The sequence below is a fragment of the Siphateles boraxobius genome, unplaced genomic scaffold, assembly GCF_051911475.1.
Source record: "Siphateles boraxobius isolate OS27281-9 unplaced genomic scaffold, OSU_SipBor_1 41, whole genome shotgun sequence".
NCBI classification, from domain to species: domain Eukaryota; kingdom Metazoa; phylum Chordata; class Actinopteri; order Cypriniformes; family Leuciscidae; genus Siphateles; species Siphateles boraxobius.
The window spans coordinates 33566505-33585208 of NW_027509042.1; the positions used below are offsets into that span (position 1 = coordinate 33566505).

The following is an 18704-nucleotide window of genomic DNA, read 5'->3' on the forward strand; positions in this document are numbered from 1 at the left end:
CGAGGAATCGTTACAGCCCTACTAGCTTAACATGATGAAATGTTAGAATATGATCAGTATATTATTCTAATGTTGATCGAGCTTATGGATCGACGTTAGAACCATCAGCATGAAGAGAAGTCCCATGATTCCACGCTCATTTACTGCGTTATCAATCTACGTCTTTGTCATTGTAAGAGGTGAGCAACCCCTACCACATTTGGTTTGTTTGATGGTGGTCACCCTACCCCTAGCAGCGAAAAAAAATGACAGATTTAAATAATCTTTTTTGTAGAGGGCATTTTCAAATTTATCTACTAGGCAGAATGTCTTAAAAAAATGCTCAGTTGTCACAGGACAAAAACACTGTCAGTGTGGATGAAACAGTCTACCATTCTCAACTGCAGTATGTTACTTTTTTAAGTAACTAGAAAACAAATTCCTTGTCAAATTAGAATGATATGTTAAGTTTTACCCACAATTATATATAATTTTAGACAGCATTGTCTAAAGATATGTCCAGATGTGCATTTCATCTCGACTTTATTATTAAAATAAAAAATAAAAAATATGTGTCATATCAACAATCTGACAAAAAAGGTGGACAGAAGAAATAAAATTTAATCTCAATTAACTAAAGTGTAAAATGATGCATGGCCATAAACATTTGCAATAACATAGGGGCATTATTGAACTCCATTATCAGTTTGCGTGTTCACATACTGTACATTAAAGAAAGAAAAAAACATCATTTGCAGTTTTTAATATATATATATATATTTAAAGTATATTTGTAGACATGCAGGTTATGCCAGAATAGAAGTAAAAAATATTAAAAAAACAGAACAGAGTTAGAATAATAACTTCACAAACACACAAAAGCCGCATTTCCACCGAAATTACCTGGAACAATCTGTCCCAGGAACTTTTTTTCCCCCCAGACCTGCATGCTGTCTGCATTTCCACCGCGGTCTAAAGTACCGTGAAAATTGCAAATAGTCCGGTGATGTAGGACTACTATGGGATGAATATAGTATCAAAATGATTAACACGTGCAAGCACAATTATCCATGAACTTGATAAATGTTGCAGATATGTTTTACTATCCACAACCAAATGCCTTTCAACTTGCGTGTGTAAAATTCAAAATTGAATGAATGTGTAGCAATTTCTACAAATAGGGACATTTTTGTGAAATCTGATTTAATCTGTTTGCTCACAAAGTATGCTTTATTAATAAGGTAGGCCTATTTTGTGTACTAAATTTGGTGCTTTAATATCACTTTCTTAATCCACATTAAAGCCAGGGTAGGTAGAAATCCCCAAAAATACTTTTTTCCAAATTTGTTTAAACAGTCTTTATATATCAATGCATAGTTAAAATATAAGTACTCTGGAAAAGAAATGATAAAAATCGAGTGTCTGCAGTCCTCTCAGGACTGTAATAAACACAGCTCATTATTCCATTCGGGACGAAAGAAATGATTGGCTTGGGCGACTGTCACTCTCCCTCGCTACCATGGATACCACCTCTGCTGATACAGGAGCTGCCCAAATGCGCGCACCCGTTTGAAGAGGCACGGAAGCTAGTAATAACAATTATGGCAGAGAAAGAACAGTCAAAATTCTCAGTACCTACATATAGAGGCAGCGAAGTCAAACAAGTTAAAAAAGGAAGACAGGATTTGAAAAGGCTATGAACAAAAAGTCTTTGGATAAATAAAGAAATCATACGAGAGTCAATATCGGCGTGGCTTTTCCAGCGGTGGCGACAACTGAGGGATCTCAAGGGGCTGAAAAGTGACTCCATGATGGTTTTATTTCTGACAGGTAATCTTGCTGTTTTCATTTTGATGGCATTTATTTTTTCATGCAGCATGTATCACTAGCACACGTAGCTACCTAATATAGCTACCTAACGTTACGTAACATTACTAACGTTAAACTGCCTTAGCTATGACAGTGTAACTTTGGTGTCGACTGGTATAACGTGTTAGTGAGCCAGGGTTGAGACGATAAATAAGCAATAGGCCTATCTGCAGTTGAAAGCTGTTTTGTTTAATTTCGCCAAATCTAACTTTAGGTTTAGGGGATCTATTTTTATACCTAGCTTTACCCTCTGCCTAAACTTTGTTCCTATGTTCACCGTGAACTCTACCTGCTCCGTTTTTTCATCTTTGTTTGTTATATGCTCTACATATGTTTACCTATGTCTTTATGTTGTATCTGTATCTGTATCTGTTATACAATATATGTTGTGTGTGTGTGTTATATTATCTTGTGTCTGCAATTCAGTTGTGAGGTGTTTGAGTGTATGTTACTCAGGTTATCTGTAAACACAGGGCCGGCCCGAGGCATAAGCGAACTAAGCAGCTGCTTGGGGCCCCTTGGCCACCAGGGGGCCCCCCAATCGAGTCGAAAAATCTGAAAAATGTTTTAGATGACTTAAACAAGTGACATAAATGAATGAATTAATATGAATGAATGAATGAATGAATGAATAATTAAAGACAAGAAAATTCTGATTTCATGATCAATATACCTGCCTACAATTGCTGCTGTGTCTGCCAGCGTTTAAGTCATGCGCATAATCTAGACACCTCGCGCGTGCATAGACAATTCGTGCGCAACTGCGCATAGTCACTGTAATGTTAAGCCATGTCACAAAAAAGGACGTATCCCTCTGGTGCCGAAAATAGAAAGAAGAAAATGACAGAGGAGGAGAAAAAAAGAGCAAGATTAAAGTATGTTTGCATGATTATTTACGGTATGTTTTGTGCAGCAATTGACCCATTCCTATCTACGGCAAGCCCCGAGGGGAAAAATACATTGCATACACACATATACAACGAGCAACGAGAGTATTATAGTAAAAGACTTTGTTGGATTCTGTCATGTAGGCTACAATCCAACAAAGTCTGTTACAATATTAATAACACAAAAAAAAAAAAAGATTTTGAGGACAGTTACACTGTATTGAGACAGTTGAGAAATAATAATATTTTTACAGTTTTCAACAATAATTGTCATTGTTGAACCCTTGCTCTTATTATGTTTCTGATTTCTCAGTTTTGTCATTATTTTAGCAAATAATTTATTTGATATGTTTTGAGACAGTTTGTTTTAAGAAGTTTCAGAGAGTTAGTAAAAGAGTAAAGTAAAAGTTAAAACTTTTTTATTTAAGTAGGCTATCTATTTTTTATTAAGTATTTATTTTGTATTAATACATAACATCACTGTATTAATTTATAATGTACCATTATTGTGTGATATTTGTGTCAATAATCGACAAGCTCAGGTGACTCCGCGTAGTGGGAGGGGGCCCCAAAATCAAATTCTGCTTAGGGTCCCCAAAAGGCTCGGGCCGGCTCTGTGTAAACAATCTTATGTTATGAATCTTACAAATTCACCTTCATCACAGTGTAACTGATAGTAACGGCAAACATGTATCAATTAAGCTATTTATAGCTTTGCCTTATATTTAGTTTGATTCCGTTACGAGTTAGTAAAATATTTTAAACTTTACCAGTATCGATATGCGAGCTTGATAGTGAGTACTAACAGCCATGTTAATTGTTTATATTCATACTGATAAAGTTAGTTATTGTATTACTTGTGATTCTGACATGATGTCACTACATGCACTGCGCTCCTCTTTGCTCGGCGCTGGAAAACGCGTCCGAATCGTGCGTTCATGTGTTTTGGGGGCGTGGCTTTGGAAGGAGCCGAGAAGGGAGGGGGTGGGAGTTAATGGAATAATGAGCTGTGTTATTGCAGTCCTGAGAGGACTACATACACTCGATTTTTATAATTTCTTTTCCAGAGTACTTACATTTTAATTATGCATTGATATATAAAGACAGTTTAAACAAATTTGGAAAAAAAGTATTTTTGGGGATTTCTACCTACTCTGTCTTTAAGGTTATTAAAGGATTAGTTCACCTCAAAATGAAAATGTCCTAATAATTTACTCACCCCAATGCCATCCAAGATATCCATGTCTTTCTTTCCTCAGTGGAAGAGAAATTAATTTTTTTGAGGAAAACATTTCTGGATTTTTCTTCAAATAATGGACTTCAATGACAACCAACATTTTGAAGTCCAAATCAATGCAGTTTCAAAGGTCTTTGAAGTGCTCCAGCGGACTGTGCATGTTCGCAGCTGAGGAGGAGGGTCTTATCGAGCGAAACGATGGGTCATTTAAAAAAAATATATATATATATACAGTATATACTTTTTAACTACAATTGTTCGGATTGAGCTGATCTGCAACGCGCCGGGAACTACGTCATCACGTTGAAAAGTGGCTCGATGTCGCCGGCGCCGGCGGAAGTTCCGCCCGACTGTTTACAAAGCGACCAATACAGCTTGAACTATCCTCCTTTGCACGGTCGCTTTGTAAAACCTGACCTTTCAACGTGATGACGTAGTTCCCGGCATGTTGCAGATCAGCTCAATCCGAACAATTGTTTCGCTAGATAAGACCCTCCTCCTCAGCTGTGATCGTGCACAGTCCGTTGAAGCACTTAAAAAATTATTAGGAAATTTTCATTTTGAGGTGAACTAATCCTTTAAGTGGAGAAGAACGATTGATTACACTGCCGTTGTCTGTTTTAGCAGCTACTGCCATCTAGTGGTAGCAGGTTTTCTCAGACAGCTGTGTGTGGATCGTGCAAGGCTAAACCAGCGAAGTGAAAGTCTCAAAATCCAAATGAATCAAATAGGATAGACCCAGAAACGAGTCAATTAAATGCACGCGTGTTACCTGATCCACAAATGCACATCTTAATTGTTGCATGCATCGATTCTGACCTACTTTAATACAAAATCAAGGTTTTGTATTAACAACTGTTTCTATTTTTTACAAAATGCTGCACATTCATGTGATTCTGGATTTTGCACACACAAGTTGTATTGTAGCCTATTAGTTTAAATGTAGTGTCGCACATTTGTGAATTTGTCAAATAGATGGGTTGATGTGCACACATTAATAATTAGCACCAGGCCTGTTAATTTGTAGTTGTTTGTGTATGGGTTGTGAAATACTTAAAAAACGCAAAATTAAAGTCTCAAAATCCAAATAAATCAAATGAGATTGACGAAAAGACGTCAATAAATGCACGCATATCACCTGATCCACACATGCACATTTTCTTTGTGGCATGCGCAAATTATGATACACTAATTCAAAAGAAAAAAATTTGTATTCACAAAAATGTCTCCATTTGTACAAATTGCTACACATTCATTTAAGGCAAGGCATTTAAGCTTTACATAGAAGAAATTAAAAGAATCGAAAGAAATCAGTATAATTAAAACAGTTTTGAATAAAAATAAAATAAAATACAGTAAAACCAGTCGGATGAACAGTGGCACAGTGCTCATTCAGTAAATGCACAGCTAAACGGATGTGTTTTGAGTTTGGATTTGAATGCGACTACTGTAGCACATCTGATCTCTTCTGGAAGCTTGTTCCAGCTGCGGCTGGCATAGTAGCTAAAGGCGGACTCGCCATGCTTAGAGTGAACCCTTGGTATTTCAAGGGTTTCATTTCATTTAATTTTGAATTTTGCACTCGCAAGTTGAAAGGCATTTGGTTGTGGATAGTAAACATATCTGCAACATTTATCAAGTTGAACCTCGTTGTCGGTCCAAAATAGTCCGAACCAAGAAAAAAGTGATATTTCTTATCTCCTTATGTCGCTGAAACCACACTCAATGTATTTTTTTTCAACACATCCCATAATTTTTAAAATATCGGCCTCTACCAGATGGTTGAGATGTCACTTAATGGTAAAAAATGGTACCGGAATTATACACATTGTACTGTCCTCCAATTGGTGTTCTTAACCAAAATCAGACTGCCAGCCAAACTCCCGTCATCAAAAAACATGAGAGTCAGAATTTAGCTTCTTAGCTCCATTTAATAGAGACTCGTTAATGTTGAGCAGGAAGACATGAACAAAGAAGTGAAAAGGCAGTTCTTGCTATGGAAAAATCGAAACATAACAGAGGATTATTGCAGCTGGAACGATCTTCACCATGTGCTTTGACTAGTAAAACTAACTTCCTGATTCAGCCTGCAATACCATACTTGACCGCTTGAGTTCCTAATTACTCTAACAAGGACTATACCCAAAGGGCAAAACACTCCCCGCTTGGTGTTTATGACACCACAGTCCATATTGCTACAATTTAGCATAAACTGTCAATCAGTTGCCGGTAAAAGTAGGACGACTTCTGTAACAGGCCTTGTGAAGGTCTTTGGAGTGCCTTGAGCAGTGGTCCTTAAACTAACTGTTCGTACCTTTCTCTCTTGGCTATGAATAGCAGAAGTGACCACTGCCATAGGCCATCTATTGCGAGCAGCTTGGTTATCCTTCATTAAGACAACATCACCTTCTTGCAAGTTGCGACGTGTCTCATTCCATTTCCTGCGACTCTGTAGGGTTGGTAGATACTCCCTTTTCCATCGGAGCCAGAACTCATTGGCAAGGGCCTGCACTTGTCTCCACTGCTTGAGAAGAATAAGGAGGTATGAACTCCCAGGAACAGCCCTGCTCACTCAAATATCTGAAAACCTTTTCCTCCTGTTGCAGCTTGTTCAGTCCTAGCTCTTTATTTGCTCCCACAAAGTTTGCGCCGCAATCAGACCGTAGCTGCTTTGCGGGTCCTCGAATGGCGAAGGATCGTCTCAGAGCATTGATGCAGCTGGAAGCATCCATTGATTCGATTACCCTCAATATGCACTGCTCTTATGCTCATCCAAGTAAACAATATAGCCCAGCGCTTGCTCTCGGCATGTCCACATTTAGTGCGTCTCGCTCTGACCATCCAAGGTCCAAAAACATCCAATCCCACATAGGTAAACGGGGGATTTATGTTAAGGCGTTCAGGAGGTAAGTCTGCCAAAATTTGTTCCTCCATTTTCCCACGGAGCTTATGGCAAGTAACACATGGTGTAGGACTGAGCTAATCAGCCTTTTCCCTCCAATAATCCAGAAACCAGCCCTTTTCAAGGCTCCCTCCGTAAAATGACACCCTTGATGTTCTACTCTCTCATGGTAGTGACACACTAACAGAATGGAGATGTGATTGTGCTTGGTTAGAACCAAGGGGTTCTTTTCATTGGAGCTTAATGGAGAATTTTTCAACCTTCCTCCAATTCTGATAAACCCTTCGTTGAGAACGGGATCAAGTTTTAAGAGAGGGCTGTTCTTTGGTAGGGCTTTCTTTTCAGAAAGGGCTGCATATTCCATAGGAAAGCTCCCATGTTGAGTTGCTCTCAAAATGGCATTCCAGGCTAACGAATACTCTTGTGATGTTCGAAGTTTCTTGCACCAATGCCACCCTGCATGTTCTCCACAAACACTCTTGGATTTGATCGTGCGAACGATGTGGATCAAAAGGGCGATAGCTCTTACAAGGCTTATCCAGGTAGAGAATATTTTGAATCGTTCTGTCCCTAAGCCATTAAGTCTAATTTGTGTGCAATAGCTGAGGACATCACGTCTTATCTCAACATTGTGTTCTGGACAGATAAGTTCGTAGGATTCAGGCTCTTCCTACAAGCATGTATATGGTTTGGAGAGGAATGGTAGTCCCCTGAGCCATGTTGAATTATTGAGTTGAGATGCAGCAACTCCTCTAGAAGCATGATCAGCTGGGTTGAGCTCAGACGGTACATAAACCCATTGCTCTGGCCTTGAAGATATGCAAATTCGTTGAACTCTGTTATGCACATACACATAAAAATGCTTTGTCTCGTGTATGTACCCTAAAACTACTTTGCTATCACAGTAGAATCTTACAGAATGCAATCTGAGATCCATCTCATGGCGAATCAGGTCTGCAATATCAACTGCCAATACTGCAGCACAGAGTTCGAGACGCGGAATAGTAGGTGTATGTTGTGGTGCCAGTTTGGCTTTACCTAAGATAAATCCGACATTACTGCTATCATCATGGTCGATGACCCTGAGGTAAGCCACTGCACCGATTGCTTTAGTGGAGGCGTCAGAGAAAATGCACATTTCTACAAGTTTTGCCTCAGAGAGGGATATTGAGGAATAGGTTCGAGGAATATGCAGTTGCTTCAGGTCCTGGAGGGAGTCTTGCCATGTTTCCCATTCTCCTCTCTTTTCTTCAGGAAGTAAAGCATCCCATTCTGAGGTAGAGCTCTGCCTTGTATGGTGACCGGAGAGACTATGCCGAGTGGATCAAAGATACTGTTCACAGTGGACAGCACGGCACGTTTTGTGAATTATTTGCCGACAGATGACACATCATAGGTGAAGGTGTTGCCTGCTATCTCCCAAAACAAACCAAGAGTTCGCTGTATAGGAGGAACTTCACCACTAAGGTCTAAGTCCTTTATAGTCTTAGCGTGTTCCTCTTGAGGAAAGGCTTGCATAACAACTGGGCTATTTGAGGCAATCTTGTGCAAACGAAGGTTCGATTCAGCTAAAGATGTTGGTGTTCTTTGAAGGAGACTCACTGCCTGATCGTCAGTAGGTAGGGGGGTCAAAGACGAGACGTCACCATTTTGGTGTCTGCATCAAATTAAATTTACAAAAGGGATTTTACATTTAAAAAAAAAAATATTAAATGCAAATGAAGAGTCTACTTTCATGTTTCAAATAACTTGACAAAATGACAAAATATGAGTAAAATAATGCTCCAAAGTGTAAAATTGTCATTCAGCGTAATGGTCCGGACTTTGATTTTACTATTACATTTTTAAATAAACATATGAAATACCATGTTAAAAAAATATTTGCTTCCTTGGCATGTTCACATAAGTTTTGGCTCTATTATATTAAAAGGACTATGTGTTATTTTTTTCCTTTAGGGCTGGGTATCGTAACAAAATGTTTGATACCGATATCTTGACTTCGATACCGGTTCCTGAACGATACTTTTTTCGATACCAATTTTATCAATATAACATTACCTAAAAAAAAACTTTTATTTTTTCAGTTTGTTGACTTTTTTACACTCATATTTTGAGTCTGTAAAAAAGCGCCAATGCTAAAGTTTTCTATGTTTCCTAATCATTTAACAACATGTATTCTTTACTTCAATGAGCTCATTGTTTCTGCCTTAACTTAATGCATTGTTTAACAATGAAACTGAATGAAAATTAATTGAAATGCATTACATACAGTCACCTCTGATAACAGTCACTCTAAATTGTAATTTAGACACATGCATTTTCTGTAAAGCTGCTTTGAAATTATAAGTATTGTGAAAAATGCTATACATATAAATGTGAATTGAATTAAAAATAGGCTACTGGGGTGCGGGATATGTGCCTCACGCTCAGCACACATTGCCGCAAAGCACTGGCAAATGTAGCCTAATGATTATGGATGTGTCGGGAAACGATGGCAATGAGATATTTTAATAGTTTATTAATGAACAAGTGTTTACTAAACGTTTTGGCTGCAAAGATGATTATTGCGAATTTGCGATGCTGACTCGTCATCCCTGCAGTAGTGAACGCGCGTGCGCCTATATGGATTAGGTAATCAAACTATTTATTTCTAATCGTTTCGTTTAGAAGTAGACATATTTTGAAAATATATATATATAACTGTTTTTCATGTCTGAGGCAAGTATCCTATACGCTGAGTGTAGGGTACTACACTCCTATTCGGTATCCTATTCGGTTCATATGTGACGCGCTCCAGTTCTTGTAGTCGAAGGCGGATAAACTTTCTACTCTCAAGTGTATTCTGTGCACTTTTAAGTGCCTTATCAGATTTACTGTGTTGCCGGTCTTGGCAGCAATTATCTTGTCGAAAATATTGCATCATGTGCTTATGGCATCGAGTCGGGTACATAGGTACACTTTTGATCATTTCCACATATTTTCTATCTATCTGGGTTGGACGCTTAAACACACACACACACACACACACACACACACACACACACACACACACACACACACACACACACACACACACACACACACACACACACACACACACACACACAAACACACACACTACAGCCTCACGTGCGACGAGCCACGTCTCTGGGCAGCCGCGTAAACTACTGTTTTTCTGCCACAGCCAATCATGCTGCATGTTTATTGTTTCACTGACGTTGATGAGATTAACCACTTAGGTACCGAAATTTGGTACCGAAAAACAAGACATGTTTCGATACTCGGTAGTATCGAGGCAATTCGGTCGGTAAGTATTGAAATAACTAGGGGACTTTTGTCCCGAATATGCAGTTTGTCAGAGGTCATTCAGTGTAACAGGATCAGGAAGCAATTTTTAAATTAAATAAACAACCAATAGTCATCAAGCAGTCTGTGACATCATCAAAGGGCACCCTGAAGATCTTGTGGTGCTGTTGCAAGTTAAGTTTATTGCTCTTAAATATTTGATAATTTCACCTTTTCATAGTTGTAACTTGAGTAACAAAAACACTTGTCATTCAGTGAAATGCCAAAAAAACACTTTTATTGTTAGAGTTTTTGAAAAATAAGTAGATGTTGTGAATAATTATGATTAAACTTTCTGGTCAAGTTCACTGTTTGATATAGGTGGCTAGTTGTTAGCCTTCAATATTAGCTTAAGTAGAAGTTTCGTCATTCAGGGTAATGATTTGTCATTCGGTGTAATGCAAATTGTCTGTTACACCACAGTGACATCCATTACACTGAATGAGAGTGTCACTGTTTAGATAACATTTTTAGCATTTTATTTATATTTCAGATAAATGAGGGATGTTTAGCACTAAAAGAAAATATTAATCTTTATAAATATTAATGTTTTAATGTCGTTTTGTCTTTTTTGTGTTACTGATTTATTTTAGATGCCCACAAACAAAGAGAGAGTTACTAGGCACCGGCAGATAGTTAATTCAGACCCAGTAGCTAGGGCAGTGCTTTTATCAAGGAGACAAGAAAGGTATTGAGGATTGCAATGTCAAAATAATAGGGCTGGGTTAAAAAGATAGATTTCTCGATTTTAATCGATTCTCATTTTGAAGAACCAATACTGATTTGTAAATTGATCTTTCTGTCTATGCTGTTTTCAGTTGATTTTAATCAATATCAAATTGATTTGAAATCTAATCAAATTGTGAAATTTGTGTCAAAGCCTAGTCCTAAAGTGTGAAGGCAATATTGTTAGAACCTGAGCCATTAACCCTGAAGAAGTCAAAACTCGCTACAGCAGAAAAAAGTTATCGACTAGGCAGGTCTCTCTCTCTCTCTCTCTCTCTCTCTCTCTCTCTCTCTCTCTCTCTCTCTCTCTCTCTCTCTCTGTGTGTGTGTGTGTGTGTGTGTGTGTGTGTGTTTGTTTGTTTGTGTGTGTCTGTGTCTGTGTGTGTGTCAGTCTGTTCTTGATGAAATGAGAGACATTGATTATATTACCAACAGTTTGTTTCACAATTGTTAAAGGGATAGTTCACCCAAAACTGAAAATTACCCCATGATTTACTCACCCTCATGCAATCCTAGGTGTATGTAACTTTCTTCTTTCAGACGAATACACTCGGAGTTATATAAAAAATTTCCTGGCTCTTCCAAGCTTTATAATGGCAGTGAATGGCCGGTCCTGGCTCTTCCAAGCTTTATAATGGCAGTGAATGGCCGTTTATGTTTTAAAAGTACATCTATCCATCATGAAAGTGCTCCACACGGCTATGCGGGGGTTAATAGAGGCCTTCTGAAGTGAAGTGATGCGTTTGTGTAAGAAAAATATCCATATCAACTTTATTGACTAAAATAACTAGCCTCCGACAGATGGCCGTAGGCTACGCATCGATTTACGGCGGAAGAGTAACACTTGACCTGACACACAACGCAATGACGAACGGGGAAGCGCAGAGGATAGAGCAAAACAAAACACTGGTCAAGAATAAAAGTCTAATCCTAGAATTTTTAAAGAGAAATGTGGGAGGAGCTTGAGGGTGTTTTCCAGCCCTGTTTGTTTGAAACACGAGATCTGTCAAAGTTTACACTACTCCTACATCTACGTCATACATCGTCAAGGGTTGCTCTTTTAATGTAAGTCGAAAGTAAGTAAGTCTGTCGGAAGCAGTCGATAAAGTTTTAAATATGGATATTTTTCTTTCACGAACACATCGCTTCGCTCCAGAAGGCCTTTTTTAACCCCCGCAGAGTCATGTGAAGCACCTTAATTAATGAATAGATGCACTTTTATGATGGATGAATGCTTTTTTATGGACTTCAAATCATAAACAGCCATTCACTGCCATTATAAAGCTGGGAAGAGCCGGGACATTTTTTATTATAACTCTGATTGTGTTCGTCTGAAAGAAGAATGTCATATACACCTAGGATGACTTGAGGGAGGGTAAATCATGGGCTAATTTTCAGTTTTGGGTGAACTATCCCTTTAAGGTGTGTGTCCTTCAAGTTCTCAATGAAATGAGATACTGATAATACAGTATTACCACCAGTTCAGTTAATTTTTACATGAATATGATATGCATTGTGGAATAAAATGGTTATTGTTCTCAGCATCTGCTACTGTGATTTGCTCAGGAATTTAATGATACAGAATAATATTCAAAACATTGCAATAATGGGAACAATGACAATATTTACTCCACTTTTGTCAAAATGTCATTCAGAGTAACAAACCATGGTCATTCGGTGTAACAGATATATTTATGTAAAAATTAAACAATATACTTATTCTGAGCAGTACTTTTTAAAATATGTAAAAAAAATATGTGCTCCTACTAAATTTTATTAATTTTAATTAATTTTCAATTCCTTACAAAAACGTATTGCTGACAAATGGGTAAAACCTAATGGTTTAAAGGATATTGGTGAAGGATACAGATTTAAAATGACATATAATTAGTATTTGGGGGCTGCACTGTGATCTTTAAATAGAGTCCTATAATATGTTATCAAATTATAGTTTTTCTAAAAATGTGTGACCGGTCACGGAAACTAGGGACACAAGTCGGTTCTGGGGCATTTTGAGTTATTCATAGATTCTGAAAGTGTAATCTCCAAGCTTTCCAACGATGTGTAACATGTGGAAATCTGATAATATTTGGAGAAGTTGTGGCCATTAGAAGCTAGGCACTTAAAAAAGCTCAAAGAGGAGAAAACGACCTCTTAAGATTGTGCAGTTCTCACCTGTCTCTGCTGCGACAATAGGGCAATAGCGCTCATTTACATCTCATTTAGATAAGCCATACCCCCTGTAAAGCTCCCCCTGTGCTTTACAGCTTTTTTGCACTTCGAATGAGTGCACTTCTGCCGCACTAGGCGAAAAACAATTGTGCTGCCCCTCTATTTGCAACGTACCAGCAACAACACACAAAGACAATAATGCCATATAGCCTACATGTAACGCAAAACCAGCAACAACACACAAAGACCAATATGCTATATACATATAACGCAAAACCAGCAACAACACACAAAGACCAATATGCCATATACATATAAAGCAAAACCAGCAACAACACACAAAGACCAATAAGCCATAGGCCTACATATAACGCAAATAGTGCGCAACGCTCGTGTGCCCAAAATGTCAACAATATTAAAGTTTATGCAGGAGGCAAATGCCTGCTGGCATTTTTCTTTAAGCAGTTATGACAGGAATTTTCCAAATAATCACATTTCACCTCCTCAAATTACTGTTGCAAATCTCTTTACACCACTTTCTTATGTGCGTATACACACACAAATGAAATGTCCGCAAACACATTATATCATCAGCAGGTTCAGCATCTTAAATAACGACTAAAGAGCAAATGAAGCTTAACTTACATTTCAGAAACGCGCACAGCGGGCCTTCATCGCAGCAAAGGTCTTAACTGCATCCTCTATTTCGATTCTCTGTGCCAGCTCATGTTCTATGGAGATTGTTGCCAGTCCATTAACTCTGTTCCCTGTTCAAAAAATGTTCCCCATTCACAGCAATCGGGACGTCACAAATGAAACAGCCAGCCACCGCTCATCGTTTTTTTTTGCCAATGGGCAATTACTCTGATCGTCGAGTACTGCATACATTTTGACAACCTTCTCTGGCTGATTCTGAGGGAACACATCCACCAAGCAAATCTTAGAGCATGATTTCCCTGGCTGCCCCTTGCCACAGATCTCGGTACAGTGTGACGTCACTGTTGATGTTGAGAATTCATTGTCATCTCCTTCTGCTCTGTAGCTCAATTGCGGGGTAGAATACTCAGGCACTTGACAAGGTGGGCCATGAGGCATGACTGTGACATGGCGATTGGTCTCACATTCACTACACTTGACAGTTAACTTGCATTCTTTGGCCAAATGAGTAGTGGACATGCAACACTTGTAGCATATTCCATTGTCACGGAGGAAGGATTTTCTCTCTTCAATAGGTTTGGCTCTGAAAGTGCGACACTTTTTCAAAGGGTGTGGTCTGTGATGTATTGGGCAGTAATTTCCAGGGTTCTCAACTTTCTTGTCACTGAGAACATCGGTTTTGTGAGTTGACAATGGAATTCTTGCCGTCCTGAGAATTGGTCTTTCCTTAGAATGGATATCGCTCGAACGAGTACTGTAAATGAGAAACTAGGGTCATTCCTGATGTGTGTCTCATTGCAAATAAACTCAGCAAAGAATGAGAAAGGGAGGGAAAGCCCATTGTGTTCTGCTTTAAACCTGGATCCTTGTGCTACCCATTTTTCTTGAAGAGAGTGTGAGATCTTTGCTACTATAGGACTGATGCCTCGAGCAGTATCCAAAAAGGCCAATCCGGGCAGGTATCCATCTTGCTTCGCTGATAAGATCTCCATGAGGAGATCTCCAAGTTCCCTAAGTCTCACTGAGTCGTTGTTGTAAATTTTAGTAAACATATCCAATTTATTGAACAGCGCGTCTTCAATTATCTCAGGTGAAGCATAACACTCGACCAGTCTATCCCAGGCTTTCCTAAGAGCAACCTGAGGATTGTTAACATGCATGAGACGTATTCTGTTGACATAATTGGCTGATTCCTTGCCTAGCCACTTAGTTAAAAGGTCCAACTCTTCGCTAGCTGAGATGTCAAGCTCTTTTATGGCATTTAAGAATGAGGACTGCCACGCTCTGAAACTTTCGAGTCTGTCGTCAAACTGACGGAGCCCTGTAGTCACCAATTCACGTCGTGCTAGAAACCTTACGAACTCTGTCATTGAGGGGTCTTTGATCGTTTCAGCCTTCAGCCTTGATTAGCTTCATCCGTTACTTTTAACTGTTCCTCAGCTGCCTCTAATATTTATGCCTGTGCTACAGCCGCTGCTGGCTCCCTCTGGAGTGTTAGAGCATTCAATTCAGCTGTGAGTCTGGCCTTCTCAAGGAGTGCTTTTGCTTCCTTCTCTCCTTGTTAAATTTTTAACTTAGCTTCTTTTTCAGCAAAGGATGCACGGACACGTGCTGCTTCTGCCTTCGCCCAGGCCCTTGCTGCTGCGCTAGCTGTTGAAACTGATGTATGACTGCTGCCCGCACTCTTCTGAGAAGCTCTGTCGCCATCCTTATATACATCCATGGTGCTCGTTCATACTTTGCACACAATCAACATCGTCATTTCTCCATCTAAAGTTGCCTTTTCACTGTACTGTCCTCCAATTGGTGTTCTTAACCAAAATTAGACAGCCAGCCAAACATGATCATCAAAAAACATGAGAGTCAGAATATAGCTTCTTAGCTCCGCTTAATAGAGACTCTTTAATGTTGAGCATGAAGACATGAATAAAGGAGTGAAAAGGCAGTTCTTGCCAAGGAGAAATCGAAACATAACAGAGGATTGTTGCAGATGGTACGATCTTCACCATGTGCTTCGACTAATAAAACTAACTTCCTGATTCAGCCTGCAATACCATACTTGACCGCTAGATGTCCTAATTACTCTAACAAAGACAATACCCAAAGGGCAGAACACAGTTACTTTGCCATACTTTTCATTGCCCATCATAATTTATGATCAAAACTTTTTCTAATCTTGACAAAACACATTGTCAGAAAGGTCTTAGTCTCAATGTTCCATATTTTGTGACAGAAGTGATATTTGGACAGAAATGTATTAATTTGTTACAGCAGAATACATACAATAAAATTCAATGGAATTTATGTCATTTTTGTTATTACGCCTAAACAAAATCTCTTGGAAACTTCAATTTTTGTGACATCAACTTCAAATTTGGGACACAACTTGGTTAGATATATGGCTTTGATTTTATAGTAATTTTATAGTAAAAAAATATTTAGTAAAATATATATTTTATATAAAGAAAAAATATTAAGTACAGTATATTTGATTTAATGTAAATTTAAAACTTCCATAACTTTTTCATACATTCATTTTTTGAAGTGCTTTTACTTCAGCAATAATCTGCTGAGTGTTTTCTTTAAAACATTCCTTATTCCAAAGCATTCTTGAATTACAACCAAGTTTTAATAGTGCATTGTAATGTCCATTCTCAAAAAGGGGGGTGACAGTTAACCGTTTTGTGCCAAATCAACCGTTTGGTTGAGCATGTTTATGAAAAATTATTAAAAACATACTTACGTTTTTTTCATGGCACCAAGTAACATAATTTTGTGAAGTTAGGGCTCTTACAGTGTAATATGTAAGAAACAATATGCTTAGCTAGAAGAATTTCACCAAAAACAGTTCACATGGCTGGGGTGATATATTTGTTTCTGACATCCATGTTAGAAGAAGTGTTGTGACAAGTGCTGTTGATTGACACTGTGGCATCTAGTGGATTTTTTTGGCATAACATACCTCAACCAGATGGTAGAGATGGCTCAATCAGTTTGTGTTAATTTAGGGAATCATCTCAATAAAATATAGTGACTCAAAATGTGCTCAACCATTTGGTTGAGCAGACAGTTAATGGGTTAAAATCACACTCTTGAAAACTATTCTAACTCAAACTTTTAGGGGAAATGTTTGTTCGTTTTTTTTGTTTTTGTTTTGTTTTTAAATAAAGACTGAAAGTGTTGTCAGAAGTTTAGTAATGGTGATGCAACAGTAGTGTAGTCCGAAGATTTTCATGATGTACCAAATGTGTAAGGTCATAAACTTTTGTTGGTCACAGAGATCCTATTAGGATTTTGCAGAGGGAACCAGTGTGATGCTAACTATTGTACCAAACTTTGGTAGAATTTCATAATATAGAAATATTGGATTACTTTTTAATTCAATTATGATTTATGTTAAAGCAGCAGTATTTTAAAAGCATCTATTTAGGAAAGAATGTGATTAGGTAATTAACTTTTGCTAATTACAAGAAGTGAGAGTTGTGAACACTTAACACACTTTTCCCCTGTGCCCCTTCACTGCTACCACCTATTTGTATCTATATTTAAGGCAAAGCTTTTGTGATCTCAGATGGGCCTACTGTTTTTGATTCATTTAACTGCATGAATCAAAATTGCCAACACTGGTCACCCATATGTCACTTTAAGCAAGAATACATATTTAAAAGTATTTGAACCCTTTGGATTTAAAATTACTTAAAATACTGTACTGATATATTTGGAATCATTGGGGGTTAAAAAATATAGCTGATGTTTTCAGTCACAGTTGCCTTTTTTCTCCCTCTCCCTTTATATTTTTATCTGTAGGTAGCCACAGCCTGTGAATCTACAACTAACAACAGTCAGGTAAGCTCTTTTTTTTGCTTTACTTATTTGCTTTTTTTATTTTTTATTAGCTCAGTATTCCTTCTTCCATTCAGCACAGGATGAATTTGAGTTATTCATGAAACAACACATCTTGTACAATTACTGTATTACTGCAGACTGGGTTGCTAGTAATACTGATAATTTTGTTTGATCTTATTCAGCAAGTTGTCTTAAACACTAAGGTCTCTATCACAATTTCAATTAAAATTACAATGAAATCGGTGATATATATTATTATTTTTTGACTTGTTGCGATGTAAGTAATTAAGAACTAACTTCGATGCAGGGATTTCCATGTTTGTCACTTTGCAGTAGTGTCATCTTTTATTCAAATGACAAATATTACATGGTGGTGATAAAATGCATACAGGTCAATTTGACCTTTTTTCTGAACTTATATCCAAGAAACATGTAAATGACATTGCTGAGATATCAATGGAAGTCCATTTAAAAGATATTTAGAATCATTGGGGGTTGAAAAGGTAGTAGTTGAAAGTAGTAATTGAAAAACTGATGAAATTTGGAATATGTTCTCCGGATGTGCTGTTATCCATGTGTATCACAAATTTGACCAATGTGGCAATAGCCATTATAGACCACACCTAAAAACAAATGGGTCATATCTGCTTAAACATACATATTTATTATACTTTGAAAACACATGTGCAATTATTCTCTATATTACCAAAAGTACTGGGACACCCTTCCAAATCATTGAATTCAGGTATTTCAAATCACTTCCATGGCCATGGCATGCAGACTGCTTCTACAAACATTTGTGAAAGAATGGGTTGCTCTCAGTGAATTCAAGTGTGGTACCGTGATAGGTTGCCATTCGTGAAATTTCCTCACTACTAGATATTCCACGATCAACTGTTCGTGGCATTATAACAAAGTGGAAGCAATTGGGAACAACAGCAACTCAGCCACGAAGTGGTAGGCCACATAATATCACAGAGCGGGGTCAACGCATGCTGAGGCGCACAGTGCGCAGAATTCGTCAACTTGCTGCAGATTCAATAGCTACAGACCTCCAAACTTCATGTGGCCTTCAGATTAGCTC

At 38.0% G+C, this 18704-nt stretch overlaps 1 protein-coding gene across 3 annotated transcripts in view; it reads left to right on the forward strand.

Annotated features, from left to right (window-relative positions):
- Window positions 1-18704, forward strand: part of tns1a (tensin 1a) — a 320369-nt gene that overhangs the window by 199439 nt on the left and 102226 nt on the right. For all 3 annotated transcript variants that reach the window (XM_077199181.1, XM_077199182.1, XM_077199179.1), the window contains one exon: window positions 17582-17620. In XM_077199181.1, the coding sequence (XP_077055296.1) occupies window positions 17582-17620 (39 nt within the window). The remainder of the gene's footprint in view (window positions 1-17581; window positions 17621-18704) is intronic.